General features: G+C 40.2%; 3 protein-coding genes and 1 long non-coding RNA gene across 5 annotated transcripts in view; 1 reads left to right on the top strand and 3 right to left on the bottom strand.

The window, feature by feature from the left end:
• LOC110381946 (alanine--tRNA ligase, mitochondrial) overlaps positions 1-15038 on the bottom strand; it is a 317119-nt gene that overhangs the window by 270433 nt on the left and 31648 nt on the right. The gene's annotated exons all lie outside the window — the stretch shown is intronic.
• Positions 122-4511, bottom strand: LOC110381949 (RNA-binding protein lark). 2 transcript variants are annotated; one of them, XM_049848869.2, is made up of 5 exons: positions 4465-4511; positions 4348-4431; positions 3524-4266; positions 2833-2901; positions 122-270 (listed from the first exon to the last, which is right to left on the bottom strand). In XM_049848869.2, exons 2-5 carry the CDS (start codon positions 4354-4356, stop codon positions 252-254), a joined length of 840 nt encoding a protein of 279 aa, XP_049704826.1. In that variant the 5' UTR covers positions 4357-4431; positions 4465-4511; the 3' UTR covers positions 122-251. The 2 variants fall into 2 exon arrangements, with proteins under 2 accessions (XP_049704826.1, XP_049704825.1); XM_049848868.2 differs by lacking the exon at positions 122-270 and adding an exon at positions 1266-1677.
• Positions 5650-14969, bottom strand: LOC110381948 (uncharacterized). The gene is made up of 3 exons (XM_064039929.1): positions 14398-14969; positions 12724-12914; positions 5650-6530 (listed from the first exon to the last, which is right to left on the bottom strand). Exons 1-3 carry the CDS (start codon positions 14498-14500, stop codon positions 6414-6416), a joined length of 411 nt encoding a protein of 136 aa, XP_063895999.1. The 5' UTR covers positions 14501-14969; the 3' UTR covers positions 5650-6413.
• LOC126053824 (uncharacterized) lies at positions 6420-12664 on the top strand. Its single transcript, XR_010277510.1, has 2 exons — positions 6420-7594; positions 12092-12664. It is a non-coding gene; the product is annotated as an uncharacterized LOC126053824 (long non-coding RNA).

Genomic DNA, 15038 nt, shown 5'->3' with positions numbered 1-15038 from the left:
ATGAAACAGCGACAGCGTAGTTCCCAAAAAGCTGGCCCTGTGATACGGCGTAATTGCTCTTTATCTCTAGTATGATTATGTGTGAATGTATGTTACAAAAATTTCGAGGAAATTAAACAAAGTTTTAGAAAAAAAAAACGTTTATTAACTTTCATCATAAAACCACCGGACGTTCGACTGATCCCTACAGGAAAGCTGGGACACAAGGACATTCTTCAAGTTTGATCACCATGTGCTTTATCTTGATGTCTTCATCCGGGCGCCCATCTCCTGTGGAACACAGAAACAGTATGAGCATGATATAGTACAGCTAAATGGTAGATGTGACGTTACTTTTTTACGACTGAAGTTAATTGAAGATTTAAATCATTACAACGCCGACTATCGTGGTCTGGCTATTATCATTGCCTCGCCAGCCGAATTGATGCGAACACATTCGTGCGCAATGATTCCGTAACAAAAAATACTCGAAATTTAGAAGTGATGTGTAACGTTGATTACAAGAATAACGCTCTGTTTACAAATAGGTATCGGTAGATCGACTTGCGAGCTCGGGGGCTCTTGAACGCACGCCGTCAACGTCTGCTTGTCTCAGCCGTACTTACGATTTGTAATTTTTCGCATTCCTGAGTCTTCTGTCGTTGTCGCCTAACGTATACAGCGTAACGCCGTCGCTTTAGCATCGACTACGCATCGCCGCCGTAAGCTCGTCATCGTCATGCCGCATCTAACTATCTGAAAGGACTCGCACGCACTTTGTGGTATGTCGCCGTTCGACAGCGTTATGTAATGTTAGCAGAGCCGGTATGTCGCCCTAAGCGGCACTCGCTCCGGACTCAGGCGCCGGCAGTCAGCTCGGGGTGCGTTCGCATCGAATTATGTGGACGTTATGTTACAGTAGTACTCTATTTGTTATTTGGATTGCAGGTTTAGAGACGGGGTTTTGACCAGCCTAAACGAATCGTTCGTTTTCCAAGTTTAAGACAGATGTTTTATATTTTTAAGAGACAAAGTTTAAGGAGATCGCTAGATGACAATGAACGCACCCCACTACGGATCACTCGCTACAAATAGTCATACATTTGGAACGACCAATGTAAGATATGTTTGAGCCGAGCCGACCGCTCGACATAAAGGCATCCTGCAATAAAACCACAATTTAAACAGAAGTACCGCAACCAAGGAGAAGCAGTATTCGAAGCCAAAGATCTCAAGGGTATCATGCATGAAGAGTTTAGTGCCGGTTGGAGTAATTAAAGTAAAAGTTTACTTCTAAGGAATTTAATCTAAAATGAAAATATACAACTTAATCAGAATGTACCTTAACATTTAGACTTATCATTAGCGAAATAAATCCAATCAATTATATAAAACTAATTCGTTCATACATGTAACATGGAGCATGTCATCAAACAGCGGGTGAAATGAAAACGTTCCGTTAATATAACCCTCATTTATTACATTATATAAAGTGATTCACATAATTTTTCACTCGTACTGGACTTACAAGCTACGTGTCCGGGACGCTCGCGCGTATAGCGGCTAGTTCGACCGTCGCCCGGCACTAGGTACTGATTTGTTCGTGTCGCGTGGAACTACTACTCGCTAAGCTAGCGCCGCTAGTACCGGCGCGGGCCCATGCCGCTCAGCTCTCTACCGCGCGCCGCGCCGCCCCCGCTACAACAACAACCAGTCACTCGCCGCCGACACCACACCGCTTAGCTCATAGTGAACCGACTCCGCGCACTACGACTACGATCCGTGTCGCTCGTCCAGCTCTTACGCACTTCACTACAACCTAAGTGGCGTCCTCAGTTGTCTGGGAGCGAGTGTCGATCGACACACATGCCAGGTTTATACGAACAGACTTGTACTAAGTCCGACAATACTTTAGCAGATTTTAAATATTTTTTAGTTGACTTTAGTAATATTTGGGAAGACGCGAACGTGGCGTGGTCCATATAGCCGTGACTCTTTGGTGTGACGGTAGGAAGTAGACAGATGATTTCTTTGTTAATCTGAATGATACTTCACACTTGTTTCAAAGAAATATCTAGCACAAGGATGGTGAACTTTAAAGTTGGTGCATGACAACACCAAGAAGTGAGCATCAATTATAAAATATTTATATGTTGATTTCTGACACTTACGCGAATGTTAGACATTTAGATAAAACTACTTTTACGGATTTTATCGTGCAATATTTATACTTAGCACTTGCATGTTAATACAACCATTTAAAATAGTCTTGTTTCTTTTCCTCAAGCTAGCTTCATGGCCTTATTAATTAGTTAATAACCATACAGACAGGTACAAAGTTCACCATCCTAATTCTAGATAAGTTATGTAGTACAAACATTCTTGTTTCTGGAAATGGTTACTCAGTTTTCCTGTTTACTTAAATAATCTTGACCAAAATGTATGTGTTGTATATTTAACTGTCAAAAGTATGTACATATCAGTCATATTCTCTGTGTAAGTTCTTTATTATGATTTTGTTGTATATGCTTGTGAAATACAAAGGGTGTCAGCAAGATTGGAATTAGCATTTTACTACAAATCAAATCCCCTTAAGGATTTATAATAAGGCCTTATTGGTGTAACTCAACAAGATGTAATAAATTGAATGAGTAGTGACCGACAAGTAAATAATATCAGATAATAGATTTTAATACTTTCAATGACAATGTAATCTAAGCATAACACAATCTATAGATTGCATCATTATCTCACCACAGGTAAACAAACCTGAGCAACCTTCAAGCACAAGAATGTCTGCATACTGTATTGTGTCTGTTACATAGGTGTTGGATATAGAGAGCAAGATCTTACCGTCCCATGGGCGGGTACTGCTGCGCGTAGGGATCTCTGTCGTATCCACCGGGGCCTGCTGCACCTCGCCTGCAATAGTACAAGAAAATATAATTAATTCATACAACACATAACATTCCCCATCTTTAATTTGAAATCAAAGTAGTGTAACATAAACAAGGAAAATGCTTTAGTATGTATCATAATAAAATGGATAAAAATAATATGAATTTTAAATTTTACAAATATGTTAGGTATACAACGGTGACTGGAGATAAATGAGGTCAGAGAGTCACAGAAATGATCAGACCTCAGCGTTTGTAATTCAAGAAGAATTTAAAAGTGTTTAGTTTTCAAATAGCAACCAATTGAAAGCTAGCTATTTATAGAGACAGACAGGCATTAATTCTGAGAATGCCATTGAATGAACTCTAACAAACAAACTGCATGAGTCATCAACTGCAACTTGTGGGGCGACAATGATAAATGATGATTTAGAATTATTTTAGTCTACCAATGTTGTTTTACACGTAGATAAGACTGTGGCATATTTTGCACAAAATATGTAATTTTTCATTTCATGGCAACCAGAGTATGAATGATGTGTGCTGACTGTCAGCTAAACCTCTTCATCATAAGTACTACAAAATAGTTTGAACAAGTCGATCATAGACATTATTGCAAGACTGAAACATTTAGAGAGTGTACTGACATGGGGGAGCGCCTGCTGAACATGTCTCCGTTGGGCATGGGCTGCGGGCGCGGCGGCAGCGGGCGCTCGTAGGGCATGGCGGGCGCGGGCCGCATGCGCCGCTCCAGCAGCTCGCGCTCGTCGTACGCGCGCCGCTCGTCCGCGTACAGCGGCGCCAGCTCCTCGTAGCGCCGCTCCTCCGCGTACATGGGCGCCGGCGCCGCGTACGGGTCCCGCGCGCCACGCTCCATCAGCGCGAACCCGCGCCGGTCCTCCCCGCCGTACCCGTTGTAGCGGTCGTCGTACGCCGGCGGCGGCGGCCGCTCCGCGCGCTCGTACGGCATCGGCCGCGGCTGCATCTGTGGCGGCCCGCCGGGCGGCGGTCCGCGCGGGTGCGATGGCCGCTCGCGAGCGTAGGGCGAGTCGCGGGGCGGAGGCCCACCGCGCATGGGTCCACCGCCGCGCCGGTCCATCCCTCCTCGCATACCGCCCCGCATGCCGCCGCCGCGGCCGCCGCCCCCTGGGCCTCCTCGCTGGCCTCGCTCTTTGATGCGCCCGCGTTCTACTGAGATGACGCCGCCGTTGAATGACGTATTATTGAGCGCGCGAATTGCCGCCGAAGCCTGCTCTTCAGTTTGCATGTGCACGAATCCACATCTATTCATTATGTCGCATTCTGTTACGACGCCGAAGCGCTCAAACAGCTTCCGAAGCTCCTCGGGCTTCGAGCCCTGCGGCAGGCTACCGACGAACACCTTCGTTTGCTGTAACGAGACAGAATTTCATAAAGACACTTAACTTATAGACCAAACCTTTGCAGAATATTCACAAAAACTATCACTCACCGGCACCATTGTCTAACTTAATTTAATGTCACTAATGTTTGCAAAATTCACCGCCGCTATTTTAGCGCACTCCAACGACTTGACCCCAATCTATTTACTATACTCTATGGACTTGACTATCCGACCAAAATGGCGGACCGGAACTTACAGCATGACGCCTAACCAGTGTTGCCAACAGTTGTAGAAGCTTACCACCAGAGTCAACTTTTAAAACCACCAGAAAACCACTAACAAAAATTTATCCCACACTTAAAATCACCAAATTCACCACAAAAAAATATTGTTTATATTTTATTGTAACCTAAAACAATTTCATCATCCAAAGATGTAACTCGGCAACGATAGAAAATTAAAACAGACAAAGCATTACATCTGTTTAGCAATTCATCCGACCCGATCCGAATTCTTCACAAATTATAATCGGCGTAGTAGTTTCACAAATTGTTTAGTTACGCATTTGACCAATGAATGAGTACTTAATATAATTATATAGTAGTCGTTCACCTTTTTGTTTTGTAGATGCTTTTTTGACATTCCGTGAGACTTCAAATCTCCATAGTAACTCCTTAAAGTTGTACCACAAAACTTACATTTCGCTACTTGACCCGCAGTACTTTCAACATTTCGCCACTAAATAGGGGACTTAAACCACCAGTATTAGTGGAAAATCCACTAAGTTGGCAACACTGCGCCTAACCTCACCCAACGCAATGTCTCAAAAAGTAGAGAGTCATATCATTGGTTGATACTGATAGCATACCTCTTTATGATTCGTTGTTTGTTTACGTCAAAAATTATTTGGCCAATCAGGCACAAGACCCACAGACAATACATAACATAAACTTGTGATAAAACATTTATCGTGGTTACTGTTTTTTGCTTGAAAGTTAAAATAATTTAAAAGTAGCTCGTCATGTTTATGTTCAATTAAATCAAAAACTGTAAACATAAATATTTCTATTCATCGTATTATCACGCCCAGCTAGCGCCCCCGGAGCGTTCCTTATTCACACAATGCGCGCGAATTTTTAAATGTATGAAGGAAAAACAAGTTCAAAGTCAAATATTTTAGATTATAATTTTATTCCCTGAACATACATTACATTTATAAATGTTTATTATAATGAAGGAATCATAGCATGATCATCTCGAGTTGACGATTATAATTATTATTCTCATATTCGTCTTTCTTCATAGAATGTAAACTATGTATTGCCAGAAAATAAAAGAGACCAATATAAAGGGTAAATTAACTCAATCAGAAAAAAAACCCATTTAGAGATGTGTAGTAATATTTATTCACAGCTTGTGTTATTTATGTAAGGTTAGTCGGGCAAGCAGTGCTCAGTAACAATAACATGTATCAGAAATAATAGAATTAAATATATTTTTTTACAAAAAAAATGCGCGGTATGTAGGTACCTAATATGAACAAGTTTAAGAAAGCATAAAATAATTGTTAAGCCAATAAAATAAAATACTTCGGATACTCAACTTCTGTTGAATTAGCAATAAAGTACGGGTTTTATTAATTATTATTAGCACATTCCGCATCTTCCTTTTCATTTGAACACTAAGGAGACACGCAATAATTCAATGCAATGCGATGACGTAAAAAAATCAACACAAAATAAAAAAACCCAGCCAGCCGCCAGCGGCTCTTAATAAGTTACTTAATATCCAATAATATTGTAACAAGATAAGTAGTAGGTATTACACCAGTTACAAAATAGTTTGACGATCAACATCACAAAACTGGCATAAATCAAAGAACTTAATTTATGAGCTAACTAAAAACAGTCCAAACATAATATTTTAAATTTGGTCACATTTATTGCTGAGGCCTAACCACGATCTGTTTTTGGTATTATTATGATTTTGAAATTAAAGAAATACCTGCATAGAGCGGTATCAATAAAAATTGCTTTGTTAAATCATGGTTACACCCCATCATGGATAGATTTAACGTAATCTAATATTATACATAAAATTGAAACACGGTTTTTACTTCGTTAAAAATATAACATTCCAAATTAGTAATAAATCTAAACCTTTATTAACCAATGTCAGCTAAGACTGTCCAAATAAACGGAAGCATTATTAACAGATTTCATCAATTTCGTCACTTGATAATTTATAGAATTCTTGACGAACTCTGCCAAATTATATTTGTTCGGAAACCTCTAGAACATAGGAACGACGTCGATGGAGGCGCCACCGGCGATGGCATCGGAGGGGGGACAGCGCGGCGCGGGGGGCAGCCACGTACGAGGATCGCGGGCCGCACACACACCTTACCGATCAGCTGTGAAAATTGTACGCGTCGCGCGCCGTTTAATTATATAATTTGTTACAAATCATCCGTTGGAATAAACCAGTACCTATATTTCGGAAACAGCCTCAGTCATTTCTACAGCCCAAGAATTCTCCCTAACAAAGTGGTCCTTCGCAAGAAAGAAAAAACAACGGAGGCAGGCGTGCAGTGACGCGTGCGTGGCGATTTTGCAGCGCAGGAAAAAACCAACGTGGCGCACACGTCTCCAAGAAATATATCGACGAGAACGGATAACTGTGGCTACGGATCGGTAAATAGTGTGTCGTTCCAATTAATCATTGCCCTTTATCACTTCTTAAATTCTTCCCGCTTTGTTGGCCATTTAAATCTGTTCCATTTTTTTTCCCCATATTTATTAGTCATCGCATTCATTTCGTTGCACATATTTCAAGCCTGGTTATCGCTCAAGCCTATTATTGTAGGTGCATCGCTGCATAATTAGTAGCAGGCAAAATAAGAAACCTGTTTACACGGATACGTGTTAGCTTGACCGCTAATTCACTCAAGGTCAACATCTGTCGCTTTGCAATTTATTCAACGCAGTGCTTGCTCATTAGTTACGAATTAACGTAATTATTATTTATTTGAATAATGGACTCTAAACTTAAAGAATTAGTTAAGAAACGTGCAAGCTGTAAAGCTAAACTTACGCTTTTCAGCAATTATTTAAATGTAGTCCTTTCTTGTTCACGATTAAGTGATTTACAAGTAACAGAACTGGAAACCCGACTTGATAAAATGGATTTATTATACAATGACTATGATAAAATACAGGGGGATATCGAGCTGCTGATGGAGGACTCCGCCGAGGCATTGGCTGATCGCGAAGCCTTTCAAAACCAATACTTCTCCTTGGTGTCATCGGCGCGCGAGGTGCGACGTCAGCATAGCGAGCGAAGAGCCAGCGTGTTGGTGAGTTCCGTACAAGCTTCAGATAATAATGACGCCACACAGTCGAAACATAGTGTTGTGAAATTACCACAGATTAGTTTACCACATTTTGATGGAAGCTATCAGCATTGGCTCGAGTTTAGAGACACGTTTGATTCTCTTATACACAAGAACACATTGTTGGATGACATAAGTAAATTTCATTATCTGAGGTCCTCGTTAAAGGGTGCTGCTGCCTTAATTATTAGAAGCTTGGATTTTAATTCTGGTAACTACAGCATCGCCTGGGATTTATTGACGAAACGTTACAATAATAATCGTCTTTTGGTAAATAATCATGTTCAATCGTTATTTAATGTCGATCAAATAGAAAAGGAGTCCAGTAAAGCAGTACGTCATTTAGTCGATAGTACTACAAAAAATCTCAGAGCTTTAACAATTTTAGGACAACCGACGCAGCACTGGGACACCTTAATTATTTATATAATGGCTCACAAATTAGATACTAAAACTTACGTTCATTGGGAAGAATTTAGAAATACGTTATCCGAGGCACCTACATTGTCTAAATTTTTAACTTTTTTAAATAACAGGGCAGACTTGTTGGAATCAGTTGAGGACTCTGAAGCTATTAAAAACAAGACCTCAAACAATAAATCAAATAAGCAAAAAAGTTTTGCCATAACATCAACTGATAATAATAATATTTCAAATAAGGTTTCGAGCTCAAATTGTCCAATGTGCAAACAAAGTCATGTTTTATTTAAGTGTGATAGTTTTCGAAAACTGACGTCAGATGTTCGTAATCAGAAGGCTAAAGAATACAAGGTTTGTCTTAACTGTTTAAACCCGGGCCATTCCGAACAAAAATGCAAATTGTGGGCTCGGTGCAAGTATTGTAAGGCAAAACATAATACACTGTTACACGTAGACAAAGACAGCGAGCCGACTACCAGTAGTCAAATAACAGATAATGTTACTTTAACTGCCAAAGCTATACAGAATACTACTTCGTCCACCGTATTGCTTTCCACAGCGAGGGTGAAGGTGCGCGACAGCAGCGGCCGCAGCCACGTAGCGAGGGTGCTGCTGGACAACGGCAGTACCGCAAACTTTATAACTAAGGAGCTGTGTGGTAAGCTGGGTTCACTTAAACGTAACGTAAACTCCAGAATAACGGGTATTAACCAGCAAACTTGTAAAAGCACACAGTCTTGTTCCTTAACCTTAGAATCTTACTCGGGTAAATTTAAAACAACAATTGATTGTTTAGTATTACCAGAGATAACCAAATCATTACCATCGACATTAATTGATATAAGTACTATTCCACTTCCATCAGGCATCTGTCTAGCTGACCCTCACTATTATAAACCGTCAAGCGTAGACATTTTACTAGGTGCTGAACAGTTCTGGAATATTTTAGGTACTAACACAATAAATCTAGGCAAATGTCAACCTAGGTTATACGAATCTAAATTAGGATGGCTTATTTCTGGGTTTATTGCGCAACCTAGTCCATCCCGTGACCAACCAGTGTGTAATTTTGTGCAGGAAATAAAACCTGAACTCACTCGGTTTTGGGAACTAGATTCAATATCAGAAAAACATTCGTTGTCAGCCGAGGAACGTGCATGTGAGGAACATTTTTTACGCACTACTACTCGTGGCGAAGACGGGCGTTTTATTGTTAAAATGCCATTTAAACAGTCACCAGATGTTTTAGGTGACTCATACCAAATGGCGAAAGTTCGATTTCTTTCGCTCGAACGTAGGTTTGAACGTGATCCCTTATTCAAAGGTAGGTATATCGATTTTATGCACGAGTACTTGCAATTAGGGCATATGTCTGAAGTTAGTAACTCAAATGATAACATAAGTTACTATTTACCACATCACGGTGTTACGCGCGAGCAAAGTACTACAACTAAATTAAGAGTTGTCTTTGACGCGTCAGCTGTGACGACTTCAGGTATTTCTTTAAATCACCTACAAATGATCGGTCCGACTGTACAGGACGATCTTTATTCTATTTTACTTCGTTTTCGAAAACATAGATACGTTGTATCAGGAGATGTAGAGAAAATGTATAGAGCTATAGATTTAAATAAATCTCAACGCTCTTTACAAAAAATCCTATTTAGATTTAATCAACATGAACCGCTTAAAACCTTTGTTCTTAATACAGTTACTTATGGCACCGCTTCGGCACCATACTTAGCGACAAAGGCACTCGTAAGTCTCGCTTCACAGGCGTCTAATGATGACGTAAAGCAAGCTATACAACGGGACATGTACGTTGATGATTATTTGGGAGGCAGTGACACTGAGTCAGCAACCATACTGTTATGCAAGGAGGTGAGTTCGATTTTAGCATCAGCTCAATTCAAATTAAGAAAATGGCAATCTAATAGCCCACAAGTGATGAAGGCTATGTTGTCATCCCTTGATCAGAATGATAATAACATTCTGGATTTAAATCGTAATCAATCTCATAACACTGCTAAAGTATTGGGCTTAAACTGGGTTCGCGATTTAGATCAGTTAACTTTTCTATAAATCTACCTCCAACTAATAAAATAACTAAACGTTACATTTTATCTTGCATTAGTCAAATCTTTGACCCATTAGGGCTAGTAGGGCCGTGTGTCGTATTGGCAAAGATAACAATGCAAAATTATGGTTAGAAAAATGTTCGTGGGACGAACCGGTTTCTCGTGACACTCAAGAATGTTGGTCGTCATTCGTCACTACGTTATCGTGTTTGAATAATTTAAACATACCACGGCATGCATTTAGTGTTAATCATAAAATAATTGAGTTGCACATTTTTACAGATGCATCCGAGTGTGCCTATGGGGCATGTGTGTACGTTCGTTGCCTAAATAATGATGATACTATAACCGTTCACCTTTTAACTTCGAAAAATAAGGTAGCTCCCATTAAACATACAACCATACCCCGTCTTGAACTGTGCGGGGCCTTGTTGGGAGCAAGACTGAGTGCAAAGGTAGTAGACTCACTAACTATTAAAATAAATAAGTGTTATTATTGGTGTGATTCGACGATAGTTCTCTGTTGGTTATCTGCATCGCCGAATAAATTAAAGCCTTTTGTTCGTAACCGTGTCAGTGAGATACAAGAAAGTACCGGGGAAAATTCTTGGAGATACGTGTCGTCGAAAGAGAACCCGGCCGACTTCATATCTCGCGGGCTGAGGGCCGATCAAATCGGCACCTGTAAATTGTGGTGGTCGGGCCCAGAGTTTTTAAAATTAGGCGAAGATCGTTGGCCTAAAATGCCAAATACGGGTTCTAATTCCGACATACCTGAATTTAAAGTTCATTTAGTAGATAACTGTCAATCAACTCAATCAGTTATCAGTCGTTTGATTAGTAATAAATCTAACATAAACAAATTAAAACGTATTTTCGCTTATGTACTTAGGTTCATTTTTAATTTAAAAAATCCTAACAGCAGGTTGTGTGGTCATTTATCCTGTGATGAATTAAATGAAGCATTTACTGTTATGTTACGTTTTAGTCAAATGGAAATGTTTTCTGACGAATACAAAACACTTAGTTTAAAAAGGCCACTATCCAGCAAAAATAGGCTTGCTTCACTGTCTCCATTTATGGATGATCGAGGTGTAATTCGCGTAGGTGGCAGGTTAGATAACGCTAACTACAGTTACGACACAAAACATCCAATATTGCTAGATAGTAAACATCACATTACGAAAATATTATTTCGTTGTGAACATCTTAAGCTTATGCATGCAGGGCCACAACTTCTTTTATCACACATTCGTCAAACTTACTGGCCTTTAGGAGGTAGAAATTTATCTAAAGGTACATTCAGAGAATGTGTCAAATGTTTCAGATTTAGGTGTCAAGCGGTGCAACCAGTCATGGGTCAGCTACCACGCACGAGGACACAGCTTGAATTTCCGTTTTATAATTGTAGTGTCGACTACGCCGGACCAATGCTGATAGCTGACCGTAAAGGCAGAGGTGCCAGACTCATTAAATCCTATATCTGTGTGTTCGTCTGTTTGGCAGTAAAGGCTGTTCATCTGGAGCTTGTGACGGATCTCACCAAAGACGCCTATCTTGCCGCGTTAAAGAGATTCGTTGCTCGTCGGGGTAAACCACACAGTATCCTCTCTGATAACGGCACAGCTTTTGTGGGCGTATTTAATGAGCTTGCACAATTCTTGGCTAATTCAAATTTAGAAACCTATTTTGCACAAGAAGCGATAAAGTTTAGCTTTACTCCTCCTTATAGTCCACATTTTAATGGTATAACAGAGGCCGCCGTTAAGTCTACAAAAAGACACTTAAAAACCATTGTTCATTCTTCTCATCTAACATATGAGGAGATGAACACATACCTAGTCCAAATTGAGGCTATATTAAATTCCCGTCCCCTTGTTGCTCTTTCTTCGTCTCCTGACGACCTTACCGCTCTCACTCCTTCGCACTTTTAATTGGACGACCGCTAATATCCGTTTCTCAGCCGCAGGTACACTCCGTCAACATCACTCGATTGGACCGCTACAAAAGAATTGAGCATCTACGGCAACACTTTTGGAACCGATTCAGTCATGAATATGTTGTCATGTTGCAGCAGAGAACCAGATGGCATGCGTCCACAGGCGAAATTAAGCTGAATCAGTTAGTTCTGATCAGAGAGAAAACGCAACCACCACTACATTGGCTATTAGGCCGTATCGTCAAGGTGTTTCCTGGTGCTGACGGCATCACGAGGGTGGCGGAAATCAAAACCAAGAAGGGCAACATCACAAGGGCCTTCAACAACATATGTCCTTTACCTATTGAAGACGATGTTTCAACCCGGGCAGGATGTTCGGAAACCTCTAGAACATAGGAACGACGTCGATGGAGGCGCCACCGGCGATGGCATCGGAGGGGGGACAGCGCGGCGCGGGGGGCAGCCACGTACGAGGATCGCGGGCCGCACACACACCTTACCGATCAGCTGTGAAAATTGTACGCGTCGCGCGCCGTTTAATTATATAATTTGTTACAAATCATCCGTTGGAATAAACCAGTACCTATATTTCGGAAACAGCCTCAGTCATTTCTACAGCCCAAGAATTCTCCCTAACAATATTTATTCAGCGACACGGGAATATGAGTGCAGTTGAATATTTCTAACAATTTAATCTGAATTTTATCTGGATCGTTCTGGTGTATTAGTTTAGGCGGTATCCGTTTGGCCTTTTTGTAGATGGTATCTGCTAGGACCGTCAAATTGTATGTCAGGATCTCGTTGCTTTTCCTTGGTTCTATGCGAGCCATTCGACCCAGTAAGTAGCCTGTAAGAAAAGTCTGTCATCAGAATCTTGTCGTGTGAGGAGAAGTAATGTTTGGATTTGTGAAATGGGAACTTTGGAAACGGTATAAGGGATAAAACATTGTGGAAACAACTATATTGGATGGATGCAAATATTATTAAAATAAACAAAAAAGGTTCTGGGTATCAAGAGTATTTATGCTAAGCAATTAACGAAAGTATCCTATTTATAGCTAGCCATAAAACTGGCACATCACCAATTGGACGAGTTCGTCTCTATTAATTAAGAAGCACATTTATTAAAACACAACCTGTCTGCCTTTCAAATGATTTGACCCGCGTGCCGAATAAATGCCTTCGAACATCCAATTAAAAATCCGGTACAGCTATTTTACCAAGAAAGTGAAAAAAGCTTACATTTGCTTGGAAAATAATACAGTCAGACTAGATTATGATTTCATACCTAGCCGCAATTTAGACTTGAAACATTTAATAAAAAAGAAAGGGAATTTTGGAAAACCTGCGGGCAACACTATTTACAACGCACAATTTTAAAACCTTGAAGTAATGAAGATAATTTCTATTTTCCCCTTTTAACGAAAATAATGTTATTTTTATCTATCGTTCTCAGCCAAACGGCTAGGCATTTGCAATAAACTCTGAACTTTCAGTTTCAGAGCACCTAAGCGGTACAGTCGTGTTCAGTTTTTTTTGTTTCCCATCCTTTCGTAATTGGAGAGACAAAACTGTACCCTACGATGCCGGGAAAGGTAAGATAATAAATACTAATTTCCTTCTTAATTTACTTTCCCAGGTAAACTAAGCTTGGGGAAGGACGACTATTCGTCCTTCCCCAAGCTTAGTTGACGACAACGGCAATATTGCCGTTGTCGTCTTTTGCCTTCGTTACCTGCGCAAAAGAAGCGCGAAAAAAAAACAACACGAGTTTCAAAGTCAAATCAAGTCAAATCTATTCTATTGTAAGTTTGTACAACAGCGTAACAGACAGAATCAATATTCTTATTAATCCGATTTATAACACTAGAGCATATAAAAATACCATGAAAAATATCGCAAGATGAAAATTGAAGATTACCATAATGACCATGTCCAATTGAGTATTTTTGCCGCATTTTAAATTCCATTTTCACTTTAGCAACTTTTATCAACAAGTACCTACCTATTCTACTAGGTACTTATAATACCTAACAAGAAAGAATTTAGTGTTGAGCAAAGATATAAAGTAACGCATGTTTTTAGATACGGAGGCCTACCTACTCAAAATGCAACGTGTCTGACGTTGCATGTTGATATACCTATCTGTATTACAAGCATAGAATCTGCATAGTTTCAGTAACCTAAAACCTTTTGAACTTGCCCCGGAAACAACTACCAACCGAACTGCCGGTCGTAAACAACTTCACACAACGGTCACATTATTTAATCATCCGCACATTGGCCAGCATTTGTGTTATTGCCATTACATTATAATTTATGTGTCTTACCTCCGAACATGCACAGCAGGCCCGTCAGAAGCACGATGATTGCCAGCAGGCGCTTGGTCACGTGCGGAGCCTGGCTCACACACGATCGCCGCTCGATACTCATAATTTTAAAAATCACAAGTTTTATGAAGAAAATATTCGCGGCAGTCGAGTCGTTTGCCGCGCGAAATGGTAATAATTCGTGAGTCGCTGTGGACGGCCGTGATTCCTATTTTATTTTTAGACAAGTCTGCATGTTGTGTCTGTGCCGGTGAATGATCTGTTCGTCATGAGATTTTTTGAAGAATTCCTGTATTGTCGGTTTCCTTTTCTGTTGTGACGTTACGTTTATTTTTGTTATGGATTAGGCGGTGTTTTGTTGTGCGTCAATCATTGCTCGAGCGATTAGTTCCCAATGTTTTGTCCGTTCTTAGACGATTTATTAGTGTTGACCATCTATCTATATTTCGTAGACTCGGAGCTGTCATCGAAACACATAAATCGCCGCCATATTTATTTAGAAATTAAATAGTTTATAAACTTCAAAGGAAATTGATCAAGGTCGTGGACTGAAGAAGGAGGAATCATGACCTTGCTACTAAATCTATTATGAAATCGTGTGCTGGAACTGGAACTAATCATTTCGTATAAAGTTAATTGAA

Source organism: Helicoverpa armigera, chromosome 20, assembly GCF_030705265.1.
Source record: "Helicoverpa armigera isolate CAAS_96S chromosome 20, ASM3070526v1, whole genome shotgun sequence".
NCBI classification, from domain to species: Eukaryota; Metazoa; Arthropoda; class Insecta; order Lepidoptera; family Noctuidae; genus Helicoverpa; species Helicoverpa armigera.
The sequence above is the reverse complement of the archived record's forward strand: the minus strand, read 5'-3'. Positions and strand labels throughout refer to the sequence as shown.